General features: G+C 42.6%; 1 protein-coding gene across 1 annotated transcript in view; it reads right to left on the bottom strand.

Moving 5' to 3' along the window:
- Positions 1-16,055, bottom strand: part of LOC137431468 (complement C3) — a 613,976-nt gene that overhangs the window by 160,366 nt on the left and 437,555 nt on the right. The window contains exons 36-38 of the mRNA XM_078782039.1: positions 12,364-12,460; positions 7,978-8,055; positions 6,176-6,278 (exon numbers count right to left, since the gene is read on the bottom strand). Coding sequence (XP_078638165.1) covers positions 6,176-6,278; positions 7,978-8,055; positions 12,364-12,460 — 278 coding nt within the window. The remainder of the gene's footprint in view (positions 1-6,175; positions 6,279-7,977; positions 8,056-12,363; positions 12,461-16,055) is intronic.

Raw genomic sequence — 16,055 nt, 5'->3', positions numbered from 1 at the left:
ATCAACATACTTGCCGGAAAATTTTTCCGGCAAGTAACAAACGAACAGATCAACATACTTGCCGGAAATTTTTTCCGGCAAGTAACGAACAGATCAACATACTTGCCGGAAAATTTTTCCGGCAAGTAACAAACGAACAGATCAACATACTTGCCGGAATCTTTTCCGGCAAGTAACAAACGAACAGATCAACATACTTGCCGGAAAATTTTTCCGGCAAGTAACAAACAAACGAACAGATCAACATACTTGCCGGAATCTTTTCCGGCAAGTAACAAACAAACGAACAGATCAACATACTTGCCGGAAAATTTTTCCGGCAAGTAACAAACGAACAGATCAACATACTTGCCGGAAAATTTTTCCGGCAAGTAACAAACGAACAGATCAACATACTTGCCGGAAAATTTTTCCGGCAAGTAACAAACAGACAGGCAAACAAACAGATCAACATACTTGCCGGAATCATTTCCGGCAAGTAACAAACCAACTGATCAACATACTTGCCAGAATCTTTTCCGGCAAGTAAAAAAAACAAAATAGCTATTTTGGGGGGAAACTCTCCACCCCCCCGCCCCCCCCCCCCCCCCCCCCCGCTGCACCGCTTGTACCTCCTCAGACCCCAAATTTTTCCAATGCCTTGAACGCATTGGTAATTCACGGATGAGGAAGGTTGTGGTGAAGTGTGTGTAGGTTCTGAGAAAAAAGCAAATACCTATATGGAGGGGCAAGCCCCCGCCCCCCATAGACCACCATAAACCCAGATTTTTTCAATGCCGTGAACAAACTTTGGTACACCACGGGTGGTGAAGGTTGTGGTAAAGTTTCATGGGAATTGCGAGTGTAGTTTCTGAGAAGAAAGCAAACACCGATTTTGGGGGGAAACCCCCTGTAGACCCTCAAAGGGGCAGATTTTTAAAATGTTGTGAACAAACTTTGGTACATCACGGGTGGTGAAGGTTGTGGTGAAGTTTAATCGAAATAGTGTGTAGTTTCAGAGGAAAAAGCAAATTCATATTTTGTGTGTGTGTGTGGGGGGGGGGGGGGGGGGGGGTCAAACCTGGATCCACTTCAAACCCATTAAACCACGTAGACCCCCTTAAACCCCCACCTTTTTTAATGCCGTTAACAAACTTTAGTCACAACACAACAAATATCATTTGTGCCAAATTTCGTCGCAATCCCATCAGCGGTTTCGGAGAAGAAGTTTCAAGTGTTTACCGACGGACTGACGTGCGGACAGATGGACTGACGGAGGGACGACGCACCGTCGCATAATCTCCCCTGAAATTTGTTCCAGGTGAGCTAATAAAAAACAATATATATATATATACACACACTGTATATACAGTGCCTATGGAAAGTCTACACCCCCTTTCAAAATATTCACCTTTTGTTGCCTTATAGCCTGGAATTAAAATGCATTAAATCAGACTTTTTCTGCCTTTATTTACACATCGTAACCTACAACTTCCAAGTGAAAAACAAATTGTAGACATTTCAGAAAATTAATTAAAAACACAAAACTAGGGGGAGAGAGGGGAGTGGTGGAGAGAGGGTGGGACAGGGGAGTTGGGAGAGAGAGAGAGAGGAGGGGGATACTTGTGCTATAATAGGGGGATGTAATACCATTCCTTTGCTGTGTCTGTGTTAGCCATGGGTCCTAAGAAGAATAGTGCTTGTGTTTCCAAGCGTAGTGTGGTTACGATGGAAGATAAGTTAAATCTGATTGAAAGGTATGAAAAAGGTGAAAAAGTGTCGGTGATAGCGCATGCCTTAGGGCTGCCACGGTCGACGGTATCGACCATCATTCATGATAGGGAGTTATTTACTCTAGTTTTACGGTGTTTGTCTTCATTTTTAGGCATTTTTAAGGCATTATGCCCGGTTTACGTCAAAAACCGTGTTACGTCACGGCTTATGGAACCAATTAATGACGTAGGCCGGGGCATACATAAATGTATTGTTATGAATTTGGGGTAAGAGGGACTATCTAGATCCAGGTAGATCTGCATAGGTCGGTGCTCCGATGATCGTGATAGAAGAACTATGTCTATGTAAATAAGTAGAGGACCTGTCCAGCCCGTATGTCAGATTAGGTGTGTCTTCATCCCCATTACGAGGAGTGGGGCATGATAAATAGTTCTAGGGAATAAGGATAAGACTCCATTGTATGTGAAACATGTGATCTACCCTTTGTCCCTTATGGCAACACACCACATACATTAGATAGATCCATTAGTGCACACATTAATTAATTCCCCCTCCACCACAAGACGATAAGACTGAACGGAAAAACCAACATGCAGCGGCCGCGCAGTACGCCACCATGGCGATGGAACATCGTGCAAGGCAGGCTGAGGCCACGCTCACCGCACGATGGATGGACACCGAGGGTTTGGTGGGCGGGTCGCACGACTGGTGGGAAGGGACTCGTGAATTGGTAAGAGGCCCGGATGACGTCAGAGCATGCCGAATAAGAGACTTGGAGCGGCGGACATTTTGTCACTTTGATCGGGACTTTGGTGGTGAACGTTGGCAAGCTGGCATTTTGCCCTTCTCGTTCTTGGACTGATCCTGCCCGGATCTCTCTCTTCCCTTTGTCTTCTCGTTTTGGCTCCCCTTCTGTCTGGACCTTCTTCTGCCCCCTTGCCTTTCTCGCGATTGGACCTGTTCTGGCCTTTGGATGTTGGAGAGACGGTGGAGCAACGATAGTGTGAGCGGGGCCTGCCGTGCGGCATGCGCTGATTAGCGGAGCGCGCAAACGAAGCGGACTGAGGCCTCCTTCCCGCCAAGCACAGAGCCTCATCCGGACACGAGTTTGGGGCCTGGACGACAGCAGACAGACAAGACGCACCACATTCCACAACACGCCGAAACATTTATTTTATTATGCTCCCCATTGTGTATTCAAAGTCTGTGTGTAAGAGCGCTCAATAGGGGGTTTAGTTTTATCGTCGCGTTTGATTGTTCTCGGGTTCCGTAATAAATATTTCTTTCTTGTACATTTTACCTCCGTCTTGGGTTGAGTTATTAATTTTCAGGTCGAAGACATCGGACAGTGAAGGTAAGCGGCAGTGTTCGTTCCGTCTCGCATATGATCCGCCATCAATTGGGAAACGCCTCGTTAAGCTCGATTTATCCATCCGTGGCGTACTCTCGGTGTTAACTGAGGCAGCCACATGACAATATATATATGTATGTATATAATATATATATATATATATATATATATATATATATATATATATATATATGTATATATATCTATATATATATATATATATATATATATATATATATATATATATAAAATATATATATATATATACATATATATATATATATAGATATATATATATATATATATATATATATATATATATATATATATATATATATATATATATATATATATATAAATAAATATATATATATATATATAGTCACATGAAAAAGTAAGTACACCCCATGTAAAGTTTTGACTTTTTCAACATATTTCAACATACAGCTATTTGATCTTCATCTATCTATAATTCCAGCAATCTGTGTGTGTGTGTGTGTGTGTGTGTCTGTGTGTCTGTGTGTGTGTTTGTTTGTCTGTGACCGCTGTTTCTCGACAACCACGGGTCCGATATACTTTAAACTTGCCAGGTATATTGCTGGGGACCCGAGGATGTGCCTTTTCAAGGTTTCATATTAATCGGAGAAGTAATTACCGAGCTATGTCCAAAAAACGATTCAACCAATCAGAGAGCAGCAAGCTATCACGTGTGCCGAACGTGGCGAACAGACTCTGCCTCGGACGGCACATTTGAGAGCGTATTCATTTATTTCCCGTCGGCAAACTATGTTGGCGCTATGTTGGCGTTAAACTATGTTTTAAAACTAATTAAAACTAATTTGCGATTCTTTCACTTTGCGATGCGATTTGCGATTGCGTTAAACTCGCTCGGGCGTTAAACTATGTTTTAAAACTAATTAAAACTAATTTGCGATTCATTCGCTTTCCTGCGCATTTGTGCACGCGATGGCGATTTCTTTACCAAACTCCGCAAGGCGCAAGCCGTTAGCTTTGGACCAAACCATTTCATGTAAATAGAGGGGGGGGATTGTCACCGTACTCGCAAGCCGTTCGCTTTGGACCAAACCATTTCATGTAAATAGAGGGGGGGGATTGTCACCGTACTCGCAAGCCGTTCGCTTTGGACCAAACCATTTCATGTAAATAGAGGGGGGGGATTGTCACCGTACTCGCAAGCCGTTCGCTTTGGACCAAACCATTGCATGTAAATAGAGGGGGGGGATATACTTTTAGATATATATATAGTACGGGCATGCCCTAGTTTCAACAATATTGATAGATAAAGGTGATATAATATAACAAATATCATTAAACATTTACATTTTGTCGTCCATTGTATAATTTAAATGAACATAAATGCAAATTTCGCATGTGGAAAAAGTAAGTACACCCTTGGCTCTAATAGGTGGTATTGCCCCCCTTTGGCAGAAACAACCTCAAGTAGGCGTTTCTTATAACTCTCTACCAGTCTCTGACATCGACTGGGAGAAATTTTTGCCCACTCCTCCATGCAGAATTCTTTCAGCTGTGTGATGTTTGAGGGGTTTCTTGCATGCAAAGCTCGTTTCAAATTCCCCCACAACATCTCGATGGGATTTAGATCCGGGCTTTGACTTGGCCATTCCAGAACCCTCCATTTCTTTCTTTTCAGCCATTCCTTGGTGGATTTACTGGTATGTTTAGGGTCATTGTCATGTTGCAAGGTCCACCTTCAGTTGAGCTTCAACTTTCTGACAGATGGCCTCACATTATCCTCAAGCACACTCTGGTACAATGAAGAATTCATAGTGGATTCTATGATGGTGAGCTGCTCAGGCCCTGATGCAGCAAAGCTGCCCCAAACCATAATATTTCCACCACCATACTTTACGGTTGGTGTCAGGTTCTTGTGGTCAAATGCTGTCTTTGGTTTACGCCAAACATGTCTTCTGGTACTGTGGCCAAATAGCTCTACCTTTGACTAATCTGTCCAGAGCACATTGTTCCCGAAGTGCTGGTCTTTGCCTAGGTGTTGATTGGCAAACTTTAGTCTTGCCCTGATGTTCTTTCTGGACAGCAAAGGTTTCCTCCTGGCACACCTCCCATGTAGATCAAATTTGTGCAGCCTCTTTCTAATGGTAGACTCGTGCACTTTGACATCAGCAGGGGCAAGAGCTACCTGTAGGTCCCGTGATGACATTCTGGGGTTATTAGAGACTTCTTTCAGCAACTTTCGGTCTGTTCTCGGGCTCAACTTGCTGGGGCGGCCTGGCCTGAACAAGTTGGCAGTTGTTTGGAATCTTCTCCACTTGTAGATGATCTTCCGGACAGTCGAATGATTGATTTCAAATTGTTTGTAGATCTTTTTAAATCCCTTCCCAGACTCGTAGGCATCTATAACCTTCTTTCTGAAGGGCTCAGAGAGCTCTTTTGATCTAGGCATGGTGACGCCGCACACTTCAACAACAAAGAGCAAACCAAACTTAATGTCTGAGGTTTAAATAAGACAGGTTCCTCCAAGATCCTCTCTGACGATGTTCTAATCATTTGCACCTGAGCTGGTGCACCTGATTCTAATATTAGGTATTTGAAGTAGTGATAAATGTAGGGGTGTACTTACTTTTTCCACATGCGAAATTTGCATTTATGTTTATTTAAATTATACAATGGACGACAAAATGTAAATGTTTCATGATATTTGTTATATTATATCACCTTTATCTATCAATATTGTTGAAATGAAGATCAAATAGCTGTATGTTGAAATATGTTGATAAAGTCAAAACTTTACATGGGGTGTCCTTACTTTTTCACGTGACTGTATATATATATATATATATATATATATATATATATATATATATATATATATATATATATATATATATATATATATATATATATATTTGGTAATACTCATATTTCCTAGCATTTATAAATATATATTCGGAAATGAAAAACGAAATAAAGTATCCATCCTTATCAAAGGTGTGAAAAAAATATCGGCATCTCTCCCAGGGTTTGCAACTACTAAGCACACATAAACAGAAGCATATTTTATGAAGAGGAAAGGAACCATACTGTTCGATGTATTATTGCATCATGCATCACCTGGGTGGTAGTATTGGTACACTGTAATTGGTAATGGTTCCACTGGACCACGGAGCTTTTCTTCAATGTCAAATGTGATGGGAACATCCCTTTGTGTGTTTACCTAGAAAGGAATAGTTATGCTCAAGTTATATTGATGGTGTATATTTTAGTAAATCCAAAATTTATGCTGCCGTTACAAAAATAATTAAGTAATATATACTCAACATCAAAAGAAACATCAAATCTTTAGGACACTCATTGAAATCAGAGGTAAAGTTCAGCTATCTTTACTAAACACACGTCAATAAACAAGAGATTGCCTCAATCACAAAAAACAAAAAGCATGAACATCACAAGGGGTGGTGCAACAACAAAGCACTACAACACAAAGACACGCACCTGAATACAGTCAAAACAAAATGACACAGGAATGGACACAACACTCCTAACAGTCAAGGACAGAATGACAGCAGTCCTCAATATCGTGTGTGTCCTCCCTGAGCTGTGATGCAGGCTGTACACCTCCAATGCATGCTCTGTACCAGGCGTCTGATGCGGTCCTGGGGAAGTCTGTCCCACTCCTCCTGCAAGCCTTGAATGAGCATTTGCCAATGGACAGCCGTTGATCTCCTCGATGTACGACGTCGACCAAGCTCATCCCATAAATGCTCAATGGGATTGAGGTCAGGGGAATAAGGCATCCAAGGCATCACTTCAACACCTTGTTCCTGGAGGAGGTTGGTGGTCAGGCAAGCAGCATGGGGTCGAGTATTGTCCTGCTGGAAAACTGCGATGTCAGGATGAGCCTGGAGAAATGGCAGCAGATGAGGTCTCAAAACTTCATTGACATAACGCTGACTCGTGAGATTGCCTTCTATGACGACCAGATGTGTCCTGAAACGGGTGGAAATGCCGGCCCAGACCATCACACTGGGTCCTCCCCAACGACTGATCTGGCGAATACAGCATGATGCATACCTTTCTCCACCTCTGCGCCATACCTGTTGACGCCCATCAGCAGCATGGAGGCAAAATCTGGACTCATCGCTGAACAAGACTGCACTCCACTGTTGCTGTGTCCAGTGGCGATGCTGCAGACACCATCTTGGTCTGTTCCGCTGATGCACTGTGTTCAACACTGGACCTCTGCAAGGACGTGTTGCCACCAGGCCCCGACTTCTCAAGCGCCTCCGCACAGTAGAGACACTGATGTGGTTGTTGTGGCGACCTTTTGTCACTGCAGCTCTTTGCGTCGCAGGGTGGAAACGATCACGAAGATGCTGCAGCACAATCCAGCGGTCTTGGTTTGGGGTGGTTACCCATGGTCTTCCTCTTCGTGGACCATCATTCACAGTTCCAGTTTCACCGTAACGCCTGGCCAGGTTGGAAATTGCAGGCTGTGAGCAACCAAGACGTTGGGCAATTGATCGCTGGCTCACACCAGCCTCAAGCATCCCAATTGCCCTTAAACGTTGTTCAGATGGCAGGTGTGGCATCTGAATTTTCTTGTTGTTTTCCCTGTCAGAAGCCTCTAGAGTTTAGAGTGACTATAGACAGCAGTAAATGAATGTCTAACCATGAGAACTGAAGGATTTCATTATGAGGGTCATTATTTAAAGGGAAAGATCCTTATACAGAACCACTCAAGCATGCCATTGTTGATCAACCAGGTGATTGAAATGAAGTTCCCGTTACATAATCAGCCATTACAATTGAAGAAACGTGTTTGTAAAGCTGCACATTTAAAAAAATTAAAGTGATAAGTTTATTTTGATGTTCAGTTTACTTTAAGATACAAAATAATTCATTTTGTATCTTACCTTTTCTGTGTACAGAACAACCTTTCCCAAACCTTCTTCAAATGACTGAAGAATCGCATCCACCTTGTCCCCTGAAATCTGAAACACAAGATAAATACACGGTGATAATTTCGTGGCAGAAACCTGAATAGTGAAGATATTTGACAACCAATCTTAGGCTAGCTGGATACCTGTGCCCAAAGCTAGATAACCACAGGCAGTGGTGTATCGAGGAAAAATGACGCTCTGGGCGAGATGTCTAATTGCTGCCCCCTCGCAACTCACATGCTGAATTCAACACAAAGCCCAATGAAATAACATTATTACAAAATAATCAAATTAGGTACAGTGCATTTGCAAGTAAACAGTTAAAGTTTTGTTTTCTGCCTTTGTTTTGTTTTGCTTTGTTTTGTTTTCAAAAAATTGTGGAAATTATGTAAAAAAATGAATCTTTGATAAATTATTGGCTCAACTTATTCAATGAGATGCCAGAAGTATTCCAAAAGCATAAATACAATGTCACTTCCACGTCCTCGCGTTAGGAGAAGAAAAATATAGGGGGCAATACCCCTGGTGCTCACCTGGTAGAATAAAAAGTATATGCACTGAATAAAGGTATTTTAAACCAATTTCAATGGTTGCTGGAAGACAGGGCAGCATGTAGAATCATACTAATCATAAGACTTTAAACAAACAAACACATATTTTGGGGGGCAACCCCTCCTCCTTCCCACCCCCCCCCCCCCCCCCCCCCCTCGTGTACCTCCTCAAATCCGAATTTTTCCAATGCCTTGAACAAACATTGGTACATCATGGATGATGAAGGTTGTGGTGAAGTTTCATCGAAATCGTGTGTGTGTGTAGATTCTGAGAAAAAAGTAAATACCTATTTTGGAGGGTGAACGCCCCCCCCCCCCCACCCCTCGGACTCCATATACCTCCTAAGACCCCAATTTTTCTAATGCCTTGAACAAACATTGGTACGTCATGGGTGATTACGGTTTTTGGTGAAGTTACATGGAAATTGCGTGTGTCGTTTCTGGGAGGAAAGCAAATACCTATTTTGGGGGGCAACCCCCCCGTAAACACCCAAAGGGGGCGGATTTTTTTAATGCCGTGAACAAACTTTCGTACATCATGGGTGGTGAAGGTTCTGGTCAGGTTTCATCAAAATTGTGTGTGTAGTTTCAGAGAAGAAAGCAAATACCTATTTTTGGGGGCAACCCCCCGTAAACCCCCAAAGGGGCGGATTTTTTAATGCCGTGAACAAACTTTGGTACATCACAGGTGGTGAAGGTTGTGGTCAGGTTTCATCAAAATAGTGTGTGTAGTTTCAGAGAAGAAAGCAAATACCTATTTTGGAGGGGTCAAACCTGGACCCACTTTGACCCCGTTAAACCCCCTTAGACTCCGTTTCTTTAATGCCGTGAACCAAACTTTAGTCACAACACAAAAAACATCATTTGTGCCAAATTTGGTCGCAATCTCATCAGCGGTTTCGGAGAAGTTTCAAGTGTTTACGGACGGACTGAGTGACTGACAACACTCCATCACATAAGCTCCCTGAACTTCGTTCCAGGTGAGCTAAAAAGAGAATAATAACGGCTGCAGAAGCAACCTCAGCATGCTAACCTTGAAAAGATGGAAGCGGAGAGAACGAGAGCTCCATGATGATGATATTAACATCGATCACAAGAGAATCCTGACACTGGGGGCGGCGGGGGGGGTGGGAGGGGGGGGGGTTACTTTTACAAGTTCGACTTCTCAAGATTTTGCTAAGACGGCGATCAGCAGCAAGACCCTTAGGTCTGAGGCTTTTTCCCCTCCATGAAGCGCCATGTCGCATCAACCCGCCACCCCTCGACCTTCTAAAAGGGAATTCTACCATTTTTGCTTACGTAATAAATAGATGATATCGTGTTTTATCTGTCAGGATTTCAAAGAAAAGTAAGAAAATTAATTTTCAACCTTTAAAAATCGTGCGAATAAATTCTGCTTTTTTGTTCGTATCCTTTTCTCACTTGTACAAATGAGTCGCGAACACTACTAATGAGGCGTGAACGGCGAACTTCAATGAGCGCGAACAAGTACGTCCGCTTAGTTTCCCGGCATGCCACGCGGTCCTTTTGCCCGCCCCCTCTCTCCGGGATATCGTTGGCCGCAACCATTGGTCAGCAAACGAAGGGTGGGGCCATTTGCACATTTTAACTCCTCCCTTCGCTTGCACTTTCATGCGCCGCGGCAAAATGGTACGAAGTGTCAATAATGATAGATGCAAAATAACATATTTGCCGGCCCCCAAAAGTGCCGCTCGGGGCAACCGCCCCTTTCGACCCCCCTCGCTATGCCAGTGACCACAGGGCATTGTTTAAAATGTCAAACATCAACTGTCCATAACGTGCCAGAATCGGGCCCATTCGTGCCGAAATCGACACACCTGTCCCATCTATCTTCCAAAGATCCTCCAGATTCATTCTGGAACTATGAAAAACACCTGCCAAGAAGAGCAGCCCCAGAAAAGCTTTCTTTTCAACAATGTCTGTGGCTTTTGCCCTGGCCTGGTTAGCATATTTCATTTTTTTTCATCACTGATGTGCATGCATCTGCGCATCGCAAGAGGCGACTAAGGGTTGGCGCCAGGAAGGGCATCCGGCCATAAAAACATTGCCTCAAACAGGGAACCATGATTGTCATGGGGCCCGCAAGGCTAACCCCTGCTCCAGTGGGGAAAATGGCCTTAAAACGATCATTCATGTATATATACTGATGTGCATGTTTGTGTTTGTCACCAATATATCTAATATTCTGGCCTGATAAAGAGAGACCAAAATTCCAGAGGTATATTTAGGGCTGGACCTTTCAGTCCTTTTGCTCCAGAGCACATATGTGCATGGGTGCGCACTCTCAAACTAGGATCGTATTTCTCCCACCAAGTTGCCTTGGCTTTGCCGAGCCATCCATCATGTCTGGTCCGCTTCAGTTGGGTCTATTGTGGTGGTGATTGTTCATCAGCATCTGCACTTTCCAGATTTACACTGAGGTCTTTTTGGACCCCAAGCCTTTTTGCGACGTAGATTGCTCTCTAGTCAGCTGCGGTAGAACTGAGATAGCCAGGTACACACTCTGCAGACATTTTCATGAAGCCACTGGCTACTTCAATGGCATCAGTGTTGCTGTCTGCGGATGAGATAGGTTATAAAAATTGGGGTCGCCAGAGACCCCAGTACACAAATGCAGGGATAATATAGCTTCTGTATGTCGGAAACAGAGGTTGGAGTCCTGTTGGCTTTTCTCTATAGAAGGTCGGTCGCTACATTGGGGATAGTGCGCGTGGTAGATTTGACCACGGAAGCACCCGGCGGTTCGCTGTAACAATATAAACATACATACATTTAAATATACATCCATCTATAGTCCTAGGGCCTGGTGTTGGCTTAGCGGTTAGGGTGCTGGCTTGGGATCCTAGGATCCTGGGTTCGAATCCTGGTCGATCGCTGAATTAACGCCAGGGGTGTTGACTAGCCTGTCATCCTTCCGAGGTTGGCAAATTGAGTACCAGCTTGCTGGTAATTCCCTGTATGTTGTGTCGCAAGAGGCGAATAACAGGGTTGGCTTTAGGAAGGGCGTCGGTGCCCAGGGTTGGCGTCAGGAAGGGGACCACGGTGCCCAAAAAGGCAAACCCCTGCTCTGTGGGGAAAAATGGCCTCGAAAGGTGGTTCATCTATAGTCCTACGGTAAATCCAAGGATGATCAATGGCATCTATAAAATAAGAAAAATTGATTCAAGAAAATAAAAATCATAAAGATAAAAATCCTGTCTGCTAATTTTGTTTGCCAGCTTAAACATCCTTCTCGGAAATAACTTCCCAATGCCAATATTGATTGATTCACTGGAATTAAATGGCTGTATCATATTAAAAAGACAATTTCATATTCCATACAATGCATGTTAACCATCGAACAAAGATGAAGAAAAACAAGGGGAAGTAAAAACACAATTCCTTTCCTCACAAAAGGAGGTGAAGTGGATGAAAAATCATTTCTGTTTCCAAAGCATTTTTCCTCTCCAGATTTGCAATTATTACTTTAGTCATTAAATCCAATCAGAGTTACATGGCCCATTTGGGCCATCAAATAACATTTTAAAGCAGTCTTTAAGTATTATAAAAATTATTTTAATTTGGCAACTTTAACTCATAGAAACACTAAAATATCCATGAATGTCCTTGCTCGCTGTTTTTTTTTTCTTCAATATCCTCAAGCTCTTCCAACTTTTTCATATGCAGTATGACACACACAACAACTCAAACAAACACACTGTGTGTGTGTTTGTGTTTATCCATGATAATCGTTTATCCACACACACTAATATCCATGATAATAACATCATTTTAGTAATGTTCTTACAAGTTCCAAAGATTTTTTGTTGGCTTTAAAGGTTGGAGGCAGAGCCACATCAATGATGGTCATCCTTTGAGAAAGGTCATGATCCTTTGGTTGATACCTGAAAACCAAAAGGAAAAGATGTTCATTAATTTTTGTACACAAAGTCAAGGTTCATGGAATATCTAGATTTCTAGAACAAAGAGCAAAACTAGATCGGCACTCGGTAGAGCGCATACCTCCGTGAGTCTGGACAGTGTATGCATGCTTGGTATCCCACTTGACTAGATCTGGATCCGGAAATCAACCAAAATCGAATTGGCTTGTTCTTGTCTCCGAACCAACTTATCCACCAAGTTTTGTCATAATTCGTCCACAAGTTTTTGAAATATCATGCTATATATCGTTTTTTCCCTGTTTCTCCAATGGTAAAGAATCACTTAAAAATTCTCCGATCCCGATCCGGATCCGCATCTTCACCAAAATCTAATCATGTCGTCCTTGTCGCATACCGAACCTCTCCACCAAATTTGTCCACAATTTTTGATATATCCTGTTCACAAACAGACAAACAAACAAGCAAACAGACAGATAAACAGACAAAGGTGAAAACATAACCTCCATCCCCCTTCGATGGCGGAGGTAACAGATGGTGGTATGTGCAGTGGGGGAAGCAGAGCTGTGTATATATATATATATATATATATATATATATATATATATATATATATATATATATATATATATATATATATATATATATATATATATATATATATATATATATATATATATATATATATATATATATATACATATATATATATATATATCTATATATATATATATATCTATATATATATATATATATATATATATATATATATATATATATATATATAAATATATATATATATATATATTGTTACGGTCTGCGGTTAAGGATGTTGTTTGCCGAGCGGAGGCGCCGCGGCCGAACAGTTTTTTCCCGACTAAACCCGATTCACCCAGACGTTGGCCGTATCGCGCCACAGCTACTCAATATGGAAAAGACTAAGACGACGAATGCAAAGAGGAAGAAGAAGAAGACGTACAGAAGAGTAACGGGGTTTATTATTATTTACACACACATAAGCAAAAAGAGCAGTCACGGGTATTTACAGCGGACATGAAAAAAACAGGTAACACAGTGCAAATTACTAGCTTATACAGACTTAATTACCTACCCAGGACAGAACAAACAAAGACGACTCACACGGGGAATGATGATAGGAATTGGCTGGAAGGAGAGGAAAGTCCAATTGGTTCGGCAGCACGAATCGGCGCGTTGGGCGGCCGCCGTTCCTCCGCGGCCCTGCTCCAAACCGCCGTCCAGGCCCCAAATGGCTGGCGAGCGTTGTGGCTGCTGGGGACGCTGCTGCTGCTGCTGCTGCCGTAGACGCTGCCGCTGGCGAGCAAGGTGACGAATAGCAGGCTTTTGCGCTTCCCTGGATGACCTCTGCTTTTGGACCTCACAACTCAGCTCTTGTCATAACTCATCTCAGATCTCAGCTCATCTCTCGTAAAAGCTCCTCTCCTTTCTCAGCCCATCTCATGTCTTTTTTGGGAACGTCCCGCGGCGGGTTTTATAGGCCCCGCCCATCAACCTTCGCGAACCTCCTTGCTGTTCCTTTCCACACCCTCTCCAAGTCCAACCCCCTTGTTCGTGGTTGGTTGAGTGGGGCTGACTCACTCCTCCCCTCTCTGACGAGGTGGGGACCCGCCTTTCTTCCCCAACCCTGCCTCGTGGTCAATGGCGGCAATTGGTGGGGATGTAATTGGCAATCGAGGCTTGGCAATGACGAAAGGGGGAAATGGAGGTTTTTGGGAATGGGAATGAAGGGAATCTATCTCTTTTACTTGGTGCAATGGAGTGTCAGGTTACTGGAAGACAAGGCCTTACTCTAAAACACATAATAAAGATATAAGCAACTGAACAAGGGTTTTATCGTGTCCTTCAATGTGGTGTTTCATGGAATTAACTACCGGGACGCCCTTTTGACCTTTACACAACTCTGGAGGCAGGAGGGGCCATAATCCAACAATGTTACACAGCAATTTCCAATACAATACACACAATCAAAAAAATACAATCCTCATATCCGCAACAATATATATATATATATATATATATATATATATATATATATATATATATATATATATATATTAGGGTGGGCTTCAAAAAAGCAAAATGCAGATTTTCTCCGGGACATGGTCTATGTTTGTTCCTTTCGGTGTCAAAGGAAACCACACCAAATTTGAATGGAATCCAATAATATTTAGGGGTGCCACATCAGTGATGAATTTTTCCCCCATGCAAAAATAGGAATTCCCATTTTTTGGGCTGTATATACACAAAATAAATACATAATTATATATATACATTAAATATAATATTAAAAATAAATATATAGTAAATATACATTAAATAATAAATATACATAAATACACATTATACATTATATATATACAATATATTATACATACAGTTTTGAGACTTCCTATGATCACTATCTGGGCAATTTTCATGCATGTTTTGTACAGGTTCCCGGGGTCAGGGGTATGCTTTTTTAGTGTGTAATATGTAGGCCTAACTTATTGACTGTGGCTCTTTTGTAGAGAGTGACCCTGTGGAGTAAGAATTAACAGGATTTTACCCACATTCTTGCTTATTTTGCATATATGGCATGTGCTAGTACCAGTGTTTCATTGAAAACTCGGGCTCAGGATAATGTGTATCTCATTGGGTCCACTTCTGGAGATGCCATCAAAGGTGCCAAGCTCCCGACTGTGCATCAATCTCTTGTCCTGTTTTTCCATCACCTGAAGAAGGAGAATCGCACTGCCCGGGAGAGTGCAACCCTCACCATTGAAGAGGTTGTGAAGTTCTGGGAAAAAGCTCACCTACCTACAACGACGAAGCAGCACTGCATCCATCGTTTGGAGAGGCTATATGAAGAATGGAGGAGCCTCCAAAAAGGTGCAAAGCGGGGTGGTGCGACCCAAGAGGAAAAGGAAGCATCCTTCAAGGCCTCCTTGGAGAAGACGTTTGATCTTAGGCATGCAGATTCGGAGGCCATAATCACCAACCCCGAGGACAGGAAGTTTCTTCACGATCAATTCTCAGAGAGGAAGGCTTCAATGGGATCTGTAGACACTGTGTTGGAAGCAAAAACGTTCTTGTGTGTTTGAAAGATCAGCAGCCACGAGATGATTATCGTGAACTCCTAGAACTGACTGTCATCTACATGGGAGGAATCCCACCTCGTGGAATCCGGATCATGGCTCCAGGAGCAATGCACAGAGCCAGATGGATGGCAAAAGCACTATATTCACTACAGGTGTTCATGTTTCGGTCAGAGTTCCACTTGACACTTCGAGAGGCGAGAGAACTCCGAGCCTTCAACATTTTTGTCTGCCTTGTGTATGTACAGGCTTGGTTTCGGGCTCCACAAGCTATTGAGGCTCCCCTGAATGACATTAACCTCTTCAAGAAGTTGGAAAAGTTTGAACAAATCAATCAGAAGATGGCTCAGGCAGCCTTGAAGGCACTTGGCCGCCACACGTGGTACATGAGCCCAGTACTAGTGGCATTTGCATTCTTTGACACCAGAATTGACAAAGAAAGCAAGATCAATATGATTGAAGCATTGAAAAATGACGGTGAAAACCCC

This window comes from Myxine glutinosa, chromosome 7 (genome assembly GCF_964187855.1).
Source record: "Myxine glutinosa chromosome 7, kmMyxGlut1.1, whole genome shotgun sequence".
NCBI classification, from domain to species: Eukaryota; Metazoa; Chordata; class Myxini; order Myxiniformes; family Myxinidae; genus Myxine; species Myxine glutinosa.
Note: the sequence above shows the minus strand (reverse complement) of the source record. Positions and strands in the feature narration are given on the sequence as shown.